Source organism: Fundulus heteroclitus, chromosome 7 (assembly GCF_011125445.2).
Source record: "Fundulus heteroclitus isolate FHET01 chromosome 7, MU-UCD_Fhet_4.1, whole genome shotgun sequence".
NCBI lineage: Eukaryota > Metazoa > Chordata > Actinopteri > Cyprinodontiformes > Fundulidae > Fundulus > Fundulus heteroclitus.
Window position 1 is genome coordinate 36,479,910 of NC_046367.1, and position 13,659 is coordinate 36,493,568.

Genomic DNA, 13,659 nt, shown 5'->3' on the forward strand with positions numbered 1-13,659 from the left:
GATGGAATGGCTGAAATCATAGCAGGTCAATGTGTTAAGAGTTGGCCAAAGTCTAGCCCTAAATCCAAAAGAGAGTCTGTGGTTAGACTAAAAGAATTTCTACAGTTTGATGAAGCTCGAGTTATTTAGCGAGGAATATGAACCAAAAATCCAGTCTGGTAGAGATATAACTCATTAGGCAAACGTCGTTGTACTTACAACGGGGTCAGGGGGCTGAATGCAAATGCACATTTCTCTTTCTGTTTCTGTGACCTTCCACTTCACTCGTGCACTTGTGTGTTACCTACCTTGTTACATGACACTAGACTGATTTAGACAGAAGTTTGTGAGGGGAGAAAATGTGAAAACCTCCAAGGGATTTAAATACATTTGGTGCAAAACCTAATTTACAGTGTACATTGCCTTGCTAAACTCCTCAACGACAGCAAGAGCCGGCGATAAATGTTAATCAACCCCTTATAGCACTTTTAAGAGTAAAAACATTGTTTTTGTAAAGCGGATGTTTTAAAGCAGTCGGGGACTCACTTTGTGTACGTGACAGCTCGACGCAGCATTAACCGGAGCTCTGCGAGTTTACTAGCAAGTCCTAATAAATTTTAACGGCACCTCTTTGAGATCTGCCCAAACCAGCAATACTGGGACTCCCAGGTCGTTTTATATCGCTAATGTAACCCGTGAGCAATGATAAACTGCTCATGAGAGGCAGTTCAGGTTAATGCACTTACTCAGAAACCACACAAAAGGAATCAACCGTTTGATCAGGACACATTAGTGCTGGGTTATTCCTGCAGTCCTCAAAGGATACTTAGAATCGTTGGTGGAGTGCAGGACTTTGCTGACTGTACAGAGCAAGGAGATTCAATCTGAACGTACACATACCGTTCATATGCTACAGTGCATGTGTCTACTTTACCCGTGCGCGCACACACCCGAGATTGTGCAGAGGCAAATGATTCATAGTAAAGGCTCAACAGGTGGAAGTGCTTATGTCAGTAATAACATTTTATTAGTGTATTTAAATGAAAGCTGTGGACACTGCGTGTAATTAACAGTGAGTAAATGCTGTGTACATAGACACAACTGCGAAGACACTCGAACTTTGCATAGCTGTATACATTTGCCCGCTAACTGCATGTCACAGTGTCAGCATGCGCGTGCTTAGCTGTTCTTTTGAAGCGAAGGCGTTTGATTTGTTTAAAGTGATGTCTGGGTTTAATGTGTTGCTGTGGGATTTGTTTGTGTGCTTTGATTTTGCCCCGGCTTTCTGCTGGGCTTTAGCGCTCTTTAGTGGATCGCCTTTGAACTGGCGCACACAAGGCAGCAACCGGTGTCGTCGGCTGTTAACCTGCGAAGAGGGGTCGATGGAGGGACATTGGAACAGGATTTTCCCAAAAGCGGCCTGCGTTGTTGACACAGAGGTTCAGACAACAATCAAATTCAAGGCAGCAAACTAAACTGGGAATAAGATGTGCGTTCCTTTCCTGGCACAGTTGAACTGGTTGTTACGGGTAATGACATTACTCACCTTTTTTCCCACGTCCTGGAAATATAAATCGCATCCAGCAGGTGTGACAACGTATAAAACATGTTCCTTATTGTTAATTTGGAGCGCCACTTTGAAAAGCAAAGAAATAATCTTGTAGGGTTTTCAGATTAGTAGGGGGAGGGGGGGGGGCAGTGTCAATAGTTTTTTTTTCTGCTTAAAGAAATGAGCTGTCAAAAAAGACACATTTTAAGCATATCCCATGATTGTTGCAGCCTGTGTCATACCGCTGGAGTGATCCTTCCTCTTACTGCTGATTCGCTTGTTGGCTTATCCAAACTTTTTACGGTTTAGCTCCGAAACTAATAGAACAATGCTGAAAGCAGTGTACTAACACTTTACCTTTGACATACTGCAGTGCTGGATCTCAATATCTGTTACGACATGGTTGCAACAGGCAAGTGCATGCAGGAGCTGAACTGCCTCATTAAATCCGTATGTTCTGAAAAACCATCACTGTAATTATTGACTATTGTTGAAGAGGCATCCAAAATTACGCATTGACACATTGCTGCGTGGCTCTGAAATGTAATTCTTTCCTTAGCTGTTCCTTCATGTTGCACAGTGGCATCTACGCAGTTTTCTTTGGTCTGCTGCGCTGTGTCGCCTCCAGTCCTAGTCTGCCACCAATATGTTGTATTTGATCTCTGTCTGGGGCTGTTTTATGGATGCCTCTGTCAACTCTCTTAGGCCCATTAAAAGTTGCCAGATGTTTGTTCTAAATATGGTCCACAATTGACTCTCTTTGTAGCATGAAGACAGAGTAAATGGAAGTGTCTGTTTTCCATCATTGCAACCAACATTTCAAGTTTTGTGAGGGTAATATTTTGTACAGATAGCTCTGACTGGACTTCGAGAGAGGCCGGATCACATAAGAGGTCGTATGTGACAAATTATAGTGCCTTCCAAATTTAATGGATCCACTGGTGAACATGTGTAAAAAGCCTTGAAATAAATACAACTTTATTTGCAATAGCAAAAAAATTTTAGGAAAACTCTTTAATTTGAGTAAATGCAGAGTCGGGCAAAATCTATTGTAACTAATTGATGAAAACAACATAAATGGCACAATTATTGGTACATTTATCATGATCAGTTCTCCTCTGCTCATTCCACATGTTCTATGTATGACTTAGGGCCGACATGAACATGGACAATTCATTTTCTGTCTGGTGAGCAATTTCTATTTTATTTTGCCCGTATGTTTTGGATCAAAACAAATCAGTGGGCATGCACAGCATCTGATGGCTGTTATGGATACTTGCTAATCCCAACTCTTTTCTGCAGTTGTCCAACAGTGAGATTAGTTTTTACCTCCATTACCGTCCTGCTTACTGTAGATGGTGGCAATGGAGCCGTGTGACCGAGTGAGGAAATGAAATGGCGAGGTCTCCAGTTTTGCATGAAAACCATGCAGCCTATCCTCCTGAATCACAAGGTTCCTGCAGCGTTTGGTAGGGAAACAGGCCCGAAGCATCACATATCCTCCAACATACTTCACTGTGAGCAGGAGGAACTTTTACACAAATTCATATTCTGTTTGAGTGCTCAAGTTAAAGTCCCTGCAGAGTAAAAAAACAACAAAAAAAACCAGTATAATGGTTGCTGTGAATACTTAGTAACTCAGAGATGCAACATTTTGCAGCAGTTCTCTATCCATGAGCTTTGGAGGGTCTTTTTTAACCCCCCAACCATCTTTTTGATGGTGCTTTGTTGTGAGATGAACTTGGGTCTTCTTCAGGCCTAGTGACCATTGGCTAAGAGAAATAGGCCTCGGTGTCACATCATTTTACCCAGAGAAACACTAAATCATGACCACTTAGACACTCCAATCCAATTTAAATTGCTACAATTGAACCAGAATTTGTTCATAACTCTGACAGATTTAGATTTGGCACAATCTTTTAAATTTACAAAACATATTTTTTTTCTGACTGTAAGTAATGTTAACGTTTTGGAGTGGCCCATGCTTAATCTAATAGAGAATCTGTGGAGGGAGCTAAATATTAGGATGATGGCAAGGAGGCCTTCCAACCTCAAAGACTTCGAATTCACAACCAAGGAATAAAACATAGCAGTGACGTGCAAAAGGTTGGTCAGGAATGATGCCTGACTTATAATTAATAATTGTGTCCATGCTCCTGGTAGAATGGATTTTTCCAAAATTTTCAGGGTGAGAGTATGCTCCCGCAATTAAATAAAAATATATTTTAAGATATTTTACGCATCTTGACCAGGTGTACCAGTAATTGTGACATCGTATGCCTGCAAGTCCACTACCATCATAAAATAACATAATAACAGGCAGCAATTTGCAACCAGAAAGGCTATAATCCATTTTACAAACCATTAAAGATCTTTTAAAAAGAACAATAACATCAACAAAGTTATTGTTTCTTTTAAGAAGGAAAGAACAGCTGAACACATTTGCCAAAAGTTGAGTGGATTGCTTGAAATCTTTGACACCAAAAGTCACAGCAGAAAACTGACAGAACAACTTGTTATCTGTATCATGTTACAAGTTGTTTACACATTATATCTGTGTTTTAGTTCCGTTAACAACACTCCTTTGATTTTGCCACAAGCCTTTGTACTATATTTATACATCTTGTCTCACATTTCAAAGACTACCAAAAATGACAGATCAGGTGGAACTGCTGATGGCAATCTGATTTATTTAGCCAGTGACATTTTACAACAATATCTTAATCCTGACATGTTGTCAGCTAGATGGAACGATAACTGCTGATGACACACATACACACAAACACTATTTTTGTATCAATTTGTGTTGGGGCAGCAAAAACGTAGTGCAAATAGATCTCCTTGGCCTGTAATCTAATTTTCCATTTGTCATAAATTCACAGTCCATGTGTTTAGGGTTTGTTCTCAGGATCAACAACAGATTTTCAGGTTTTGTTCCAAGTATGTAAATAAATATCATAGTCATCGGCAAAGATCATGTCAAACAGGACTTCTTCTGTTATTTCTCAAAATTGCAACCTTTCCTCTGATCTTCAGTCAACCTCCCGGAGTCTTTGAAAGTTCTCTGTTGGGAAATATAAAGCCACAAAGTTTTGAGCTGAGACAGGAAGTGTTTGATCAGTCATCCAATTTTAGCCCTTGTCTTTATTTCCTCTTGTACTGGATACGCATAGCTAATGCTCTTTGTTTGATGGATCAGATCACATGTTTTACTGGCAGACCACTTCAATTAGAGTGAGAGCAGACAGCTTCCTTATTTCCTGTCACCTGTTAATGGCCCGAATTCTACCTTTTTTGTCTTTCATCTACGTGCCAAAAAGATTGTTTCCTAAACACCTAAAGCGCATTTCACTCACAGATATTCTCTTTTGTTGAGGTTTATGTGGCTTGCAGACTTTGTTTTAAAATTTGCCCATGCAGGACGTAGGGTGTGCACATGTTAAGACTGGGTTTAATGAACAAATATATCCCAGAAAACACCTAACAGATGGAATTCCTTTGACGACACATTGGCAGAAGTGTAAAAGTTTAAATCAGATATTTTCTGCTATTTTAAGATATTTTTTTGTAAAAATGTCCATTCAAGTCTAACATTTGCTGAGAAGGAAGAGGCTCTAAACCTTGTTGGTTCTGGGTTGCACAGTACAAGGTTTTAAAATGCATCTTTCCCCTTTGCCTGTGGTATAGGTCCCACCAATGGTAGTCTGTCTTGTTCAGCTATTTGGCAATAATCATCTCTTCTTCTTCTTTGTACTGTCACAGAAGACTACATTAAAGATCACATCTTGAGCTACCATGAAAAGAAGTCCTGGACTATTAATTCTGTAGTTTGATGTTTTATAATTAAAACAGGCCCTTCAAGGATTTAAGGGATTTTAGGCAATGGATTGATGGATGGATGGATTGGCAGTATATAAACTATATTAAATTGTAAATGTAAATTTGAGTCTTCAACATGTATTGGCTAAATATACAACTTCCAGTTGTGTCCTGATATGCATGGTTGTGGTAACCAGTGACCAACCATCAGCAAACGGAAGGTTTTCTTAAGCAACATTGTACATATGTGTAAACTACTGTCATACTGACAATAGTATATTTATATATTTTTTTTTAGAGTTTAAAGAACTGCATAATGTTTATCATTGAGTTTTCCGCTGCTGTCACAGTTTCTTATCGTACCACTCATTTTACTCACCAAAGAATGTGTTTATGTTGGTAAAAACATTAAGAATTTAAGTGTATTTTTTTAACACCAAGTCCTGTCGCTTCTATGAAGTATGTGTATGGTATATGATATTCTCCCCTGAATATATTAACAGTGTGTTGATCCGAATGGGTGTAAAATTTTAAAGTATGCAACTGCATTTTTGCCTTGATATCAGTATATTTGTGCCCTAAATTATTATTTAGACAATCAAAAACAGTTACAACTTTCCTACAAAGTCAGTTAGACCAAGCATTCGGGATGCTAAGATGAGGAATTCTTCATCAATGCCGACAGAGAGTTTGCATGGTATAGTCTCAGATTATTATTGGGTCATTGGTTTGACCTCTGTGAAGCATTTAGGTACATGTGGCTCAACTGAAGAGCAATATATATATATATATATATATATATATATATATATATATATATATATATATATATATATATATATATATATATATATATATATATATATATATATATATATATATATATATAGTGAAGTATTACATGCATATACAAACATTGCAGGCACATGACTTACCTAAAGCTGCATATGTTGATATACAGTACCACTGAAATGCAAGCCAGATACATAATAGTGTGACCGGGGCATAAGAATTATGTGTGGTTAAAATGTCTGCAGTCCAGTGGGTGTTGCACTTTTTATTTGATTTTTACTGCCATGTAAAAAAAAATATTTGCTGCTTCCTGTCATTTTTTAGGAACTTTAAGATTTTTGACAATATAATTTGAAGAACATTCATGCTATAAATCTTAATCAGAATAATTAACAAAAAAAGAGACCATATCTGTAATCTCTTTTAAAAATTTAACTAAACTTAGATTTCGAAATACCATTGAAATAACACTGCACTGTAACTCTTTTTTTACTGTTCTACTCTTCTTTGAACCCCCTTTCCCGCTGTGAATGACCCGTCATCAAACAGTAGCAATGTGGATGCAATTATGACTCCTAGGTCAGTGTGTCTCTTTAAGGTTTAAGTGGGCTGGAGCGTTGCATGATTACAGACTTTGCTGTGTGTTTAAGGCCCGGACGTTTGTGATTCTGGGGTTGCCTCTGACTCTTTCTAAAAACTTGCAAAGCTGCACTCTGAACTCAGTGCAAGTGGCGTTTGAACTGTTTTACTGTTGTTTACCCTGAAATCTTACAGCCTTTATTATCCCCTCACCACTGATCACAACTCCTTTAAACTTTCCTTTCAACGCTCTAAATCAGTAGGACACTGTTTACACAAAATACACAATTGTTAGTTATTTTCTTTTATCTCAACAAGCTGTAACCATAACATGTAATAATACAAAAATATTTGGTCTTTTTTTTTTTTTCATTACAGTCCTCACTCTAAAAGATCACATCAGTATGTCTCTTTATTTACATCACTGAACGGATCATAAAATTTAATTTAAAAATGTGTTAAAATGTCAGATTGTAGTGACATAAAAAGTTATATTACACATAATTAATTTTTTCCACCTTTTAATGTAGATTATATTCTGTACAATTCAACATGTAAAAAAAAGAATCTGTTAAATTGGCTTTATTTCACTGGCAGTGAAATAAAGATATCCTGAAATGAACTGCATTTTACCTATTGTAAATAGGTAAAATGCATTGCATTGAATCAATTGTAAATTGATTCAATGCAATTTAAGTAACAAAATTTATCTTTTGCAATACAACAGTAAGATTTTCAGTAGGTCAAGTTTTATGCATGAAAACATGTGACTTTCTCCTGTTTTCCCTAAAACCACTTTATTTGGAACTTCATGCTTATTCGTTTGTAATCATCCTCAAAAGGCATGTTCTCTATTCCCCGCGTGTGATATTGCTGCGAGCCATTAGTTATAAGTATCAAAGAACATCTAGCACATTTGTCGGGGACATGTGGTGCTTTGCAAAAATGTTGCATTTGCTACAATTAAAATGAAACTGAATCAGTGTTTTTTTTTTTCTAAACAGACAAGGACAGTATTCCTCTACAAGCCTCCTTGCTTTATTGTTTGCACATGTTTAGAATGTCTTTAAAGCCCAACCTGTGTGTGTGTGCGTGTGTGTGTAGGTGTGTCGGTGTGTCGGTGTCTGTGTGTGTCCATGTGTGTCTGTTGATAGGGGCAGCAGCAGTAGCATCTGTCAGTACTCTGGGTGGCCTGGTGTTCCTGTTGGTAATTGGATCTTAAAGTTTTGGACCGGTGGTGACTGATAAACACCCACCAACACGCGCATGCATACACATCACAGAAATGGACATGGCTCTTGTAGGACTTGTTTCTGTTTGTTTGTTTATGTCTGTGCACCAAATGAAATAGGTGAGGCTATGTTTACACATCAAGATGCTCACCAGAAATTATTTGCAGACCTCATGATAGACTTGGTTTTTTTTTTGTGTGTGTCAAGGTGTAGCTTAACCTGCTTATCAGAGCTTTCTGCAGACTTATGATGAACAATGATTTTGTTTGGCATCCAGTTCGGTTCTACTAGCCAGGTTTAAACCATTAAAGTGAAAATATGTATATACCACAATGCCCTGATGTGTAATATGCTGTTACATGTGGGTCATCCCTGGAGTCATTACTTCTTGCCAAACGATGACTAATGACAGGGCTGTCTGTTTGGGTAATGCCTGCATCCACCGTGTCATTCGATATCAGCAGGTTGCACATAGTCAGACTCAGACCACCTGGAATTCCCACTTGTTTCTGCAATGGATTTTCAGGCATGAAGCATGCATAGAAACTTGGAGGGGAAAAAAAACATGACTTGTTCAATATATATACTTTCTTACCAAAGCATTTATACCTGTTGAACCTTTTTACAGTTTCTGGTTCTATAGCCACAACTTCAATGTCTTTTATTTACATTTTATGTGATAGATCACCATTTCCATTAAGTTTCAAATTAAAATCAAATACCAATAAGCACGATCCTTCCACCGCCACATTTTCTCATACTATACTGTCTTTAGTCAGAGGCTTCTTGAGGGCTGCTGTAAGACAGACCGCTACAGAAAATCCTTTCTGTCCATTGCCATCAACAACAACTCTTTAAAGAGACATCTATGAGTAACAAAAACATTATATTTTCCTTTGGTATTATAAAGATTTTTTTTTAATTACCTTGATTTGAATTTCCCCATATGGATAGTGTATTCAGAGTGATGCACAGAGGCAGATGATCATTTGCAGACAGTGCTTTGCATATAGGGCAGAAATGTTGCACATTCTTTGCTGTTTGTTTAAACCTTTAGATATTGTTTTCTAACCTAAACCAGCTTTAACTTTTGCCCAACTTCATCCCTGACTTGGCTATGTTCTTTGGTCTTCATGATGCTGTTTGTATCCTAATACTCTCTTACAAACCTCGACTATCGTTTGGTGCTTTTCATACAAATACCATATTTTTCAGACCATAAGGTGTGCTAAATATTCGTTCCAAGTATGCAATATCACCCCTTTTTGTACACAGCTCTCTCCTGAAAGCGAGAGCTATCCGTCTCTGTCGGCAGGACAGAGTAGTTGGACTACACTGCCCTGTTTCTAACATAAAGCCAAAATAAACATAACTTTTATATTGAAATAACTTACTAGGTTTATTGTTGCTAGTGCGTACTCCGCGCACGGGCTGCCTTACATGAATGCACTTCTAGTTTAGACATTACAGTCAGGCAGTCTTGTAGTCAGCTCAGGGGTCCTATCAGGTAGTGACACAGTGTACCGTAATGCTCCGAGTATCTATTGAGCGGAGCGGCGTCATTGCTTACCAAAGTCCTACTTACACGTTTTAACAGATTTTTGAGCGCATTGAACCACATAAAATCAGTAAGTAAGCACAACGGTAATCTAATATAAGGCGTACCGCATTATAAGCGCACCATCAATTTTTGAGAAAATGTAAGTATTTTATGTGTGCCTTATAGTCCAAAAATACTATATTACACAAAAGTGTACTTTATTTGCTAATTAGTTTATGTCTCAAGGCATTATTGACATTGTTGACATTATGTTTATTAATGGGGTATCTGGGTAAACTTCCCTGAATGGAATGAATGACACTCTTTAAAAAAAAATGTACATGTAATATTGTATAAACTGATGTAGAAATGTTTTATCCCTTCACAATCCTGTGCTGCTTTGTTTTGGTCTATCACATAAAACTCCAAAAAATACTTTTAAGTTCATATATTAGTATGTAAAACTTTGAATACTTCATGCATTGAAAAAAACTGTTAATCATCCTTATTCTTGTTCCCCTTACCCCTCCCCCAATATCCCCCCTTTTCTCCCTCCACCTCATTCCCTCGTCCTGTCGTCTTTTGTCGTCTTCCAGGTGGTGCTGGACAACATGAAAAGGAAATGCAAGTGCCATGGCACGTCGGGGAGCTGCCAGCTCAAGACCTGCTGGCAGGTCACGCCAGAGTTCCGGCTGGTGGGCTCAATCCTAAAAGAGCGTTTCCACATTGCCACTCTTATCAAGGCTCAGAACAGGAATAACGGCCAGCTGGACCATTCCAACCATAACAACCACAACAACCACAACAACCACAACCATCACCACTATCACAGTCATCGAGAAAACCACCACTCGCATCGGCGGCGGCTTAACATCAGGGAGCTGGTGTATTTTGAGAAGTCGCCTGATTTCTGTGAGCGGGACCTTAGCTCAGACTCAGCGGGCACGCAGGGCAGGATCTGCAACAAGACCAGCCCTGGGATGGACAACTGTGAGAGCCTGTGCTGCGGCAGGGGGCACAATATCTTGCAGCAGACGCGCAGCGAGCGCTGCAACTGCAAGTTTCACTGGTGCTGCTACGTGGTCTGCGAAGAGTGCAGGATAACAGAGTGGGTCAGTGTTTGCAAATGAAGAAAAACACATTATAAGACTCAAGACATAAAAAAACACAGCCATATGCCCCAATCTTTATTGTCATAGACTGCAGTTTTTTTGTTGCAGAGAAGTCGCGGAAGGACGGTGTGACGCATTTGAAGCGGCTAAAGGAAACTTGTGTTGGTTGGTGTAGAGTGTGCATTTGCAGGAGTTGCCAGAGGTTGCCATAAGCCAGGGTAAAAAGGATATGCACCACCCTTCTTTGAAGACTATGGAACATAGTTACAGTAAAAGAAACATCTCAACTAAATGCACAAAGGATGCATTACCCTTACTGAGAAAAGTGGATTGCATTAGAAAGAATATACGATTTCTTCAGAGCTTTAATGGTAGATAATCTTCATATCCTTTAAAATTCTGATCTGTTTTGTACATTTTAAGATTATTCATACACTAAACAGTACATTTGGCAAAGTCCAGCCATTTTCAAGTCCCTCGACCACCACCTACAGACACAACTGTAAAAACTTAACAGAGTTAACTTAAAACAACAAACAATATTTCGGCGCTTGCAGATTTTGTGCCTTCTTGAAGGGCAGGTAAGGTGTTAAAATATTTATTTATAGCAGCTGTCACGTTGCACATATGGCAGACCAGGTCTATCTGATACGTTGTAAATCCTCCAGTCAATGTTATTATGTCGTGTGTAATAAAGCAGAACCATGCAAACAACATTGGCATCTTTCAAAGAACACAGGTGCTCATTTTGGGTCCAAAATCAGCTCCCACAATGGACTGAACTGATTAAATGGCTGCAGCCATGACCCCTGAATGGCTTATGGTATCACCAGCCAAAAGACAGCTCTGAAGCTGCATGTAGGTGCTGCTTAATGGAATTCTTCATGGCACACCTCCACCGTCTTCAAATGGAGAAAATAAAAATTAAGATCCAAGTACCACTTCTAAACACTAGGCACTTGGACCCACTTGAAGATAACCACAGACACAAGTTCGTGCCACTGTTTTCGGACCACCACATAACACAGCACAGATATGCAACCCTCAGTTCCCTGTGTCATGTGTGGTCTGTGTGATGTTACACGTGATATAAGAAGATGGTCAGAGTGCACAGTAGACCCAGCAAGTCCGCATTTAATCTTTGACGTGATCTAAACAGCACTGTAAATAAAATAAGAAAAGAGTAAAAGCTGCACAACTGCCATCGATAATGTTCTAGTGTGTCAGGAAATTAAGTGCACATGAACAAGCTCCAGTGTCACACACAGTATAAACATCCTTAAGAGACATCTCTCAAAGTCTTTCTTGTTTTGTGACGCAATGTCTCGTGTGCAACACTGTAAGCTTCTTGTTGTATGTACACTCACTTGCTTTACAGATTATCAGTGTGTACTATAGGGATATCCTGATTTCAGCTTCAGAGTATATAAGGACTCGTATAAGTAAGCTACTTATCAGATGGTGTAATTTATTTAAAACAATTTATTTTCTGTGTTGAAAACAGAAAAGCAGGAATCTGAGATTGTGTAGCCAGTGTAACTGATAAGTGGTTTGCACATACTAAGCAGTGTCCAGGAGAACTTTGAACGATGTCAGCTATATGTATTCTAAGTGTTAAATGTAATGTATGTTTGTATTTTTATGTTTTAATATGGTTATTATCTAAGTTATTTTATTTTTGTGGATAACTTAATATTTGTAAGACAATAAAAAGAGACTGTGTTCATGAAACTGGCTTTATCGTGATGAATTATGACATACTATATTACAAAGGGTACAACTATTCACATCACATTAAGGGTAATGTTGATTATTTCGATTTCCTCAATATATTCACTTTTCCAAGAGAACCAAATTCATTTAATTTCCCAATTTATGTTTAAGTCGAAACAAAGCAATGATGAGCTAGTTTTAAGTAACCTGCACATCAACATATTGGTGGTAAACATTGTAGGCATGAAATTGAAATAGAAAATATTGTCTTTCTTTCCCTCTTAAGCATCTATAATTAATTATTTTCACATCCAAATCCTCCATGTAGCTGAGTTTTGGATACTCCTAGGTGTGACAAGGCTCATTATGACAATACATGCAAGCAAAAAGCATGAGGATCTGGTGAAAATCCGACTTCCTTGTTAAGTCAATCATGCTGGAAATTGAGTTATATTATAGATCACCTTCTTGAACTATTTACTTGTTTTTTTATTTATTTACTTTTAATAATTTATTATTATAAAGCTACAATTGAGTGTTAATTCCTTTTGCACGGCTTATGATGGGCTTATTTTTAATTTAACACGTTCTTAACCTCCCAGAGGCTTCTAGCTGTTAGCCCACGGGTTGTTGCTTTGACTCGTATTGATAGGAAATCCTAAGCAAAGTCTGTATCATTAATTATGTTATAAAAGGTCATTTTTCTTCTATTTTTTTCAGACCTTAAAAGATTTGTCAAGTATTTTTTCCTAGTGCCTGATTGTGACCAACTATTTGATAAGTAGAAATAGATGCAAATTTAACTTCAAATTGTGAGTCATCATTTAAAAGTTTCATATTTTATTTAAAAAAAAACAGGTTCTATCAGGGACTTAAGTGACTTCGTTTGTGTTTTTCCACTGGTCGCTGCAAGAATTACAAAAATAAATGGGCTAACCTACCCTGGACGAATGCGGTGTGGTATTTGACCGGAAACATTCAACACTAAATTATGGTTAAGCTTCACCAAAATATTTTACCCTCATCCTTAGAATAAAATGGCAAGAAGAAAGACAATAAATATCTCATGCTATTTGCTTCCCTATTGTAATTATAGTTATTACAGTAATTGCTTCAGACTTAGCTTGTCCCGGATGTTTTGTTAGGAACCTTCAGACATACCCAGACCAGATAAGGCCACACGTCTGTGGTCAAGTGCAGACCATCCCTTACCAGTTGCTGCTTGCGTGCAGAGAGAAATCCTGTTGAGTGTTCTGACTTACTTTAATATTCTGTGCCCCGAGGGGAAGTGATGAAGTCACCAAGTGATGTGTAAAAATGCAAGAGATACGCTTTCAAAGTAAA

General features: G+C 38.1%; 1 protein-coding gene across 1 annotated transcript in view; it reads left to right on the forward strand.

Moving 5' to 3' along the window:
• wnt10a (wingless-type MMTV integration site family, member 10a) overlaps positions 1 to 12,333 on the forward strand; it is a 32,945-nt gene extending 20,612 nt beyond the window's left edge. Inside the window, exon 4 of the mRNA XM_012876965.3 lies at positions 10,087 to 12,333. Within this exon, the coding sequence (XP_012732419.1) occupies positions 10,087 to 10,620 (534 nt within the window). The 3' untranslated portion in view covers positions 10,621 to 12,333. The remainder of the gene's footprint in view (positions 1 to 10,086) is intronic.
• The last annotated feature ends 1,326 nt before the right edge of the window (positions 12,334 to 13,659 follow it).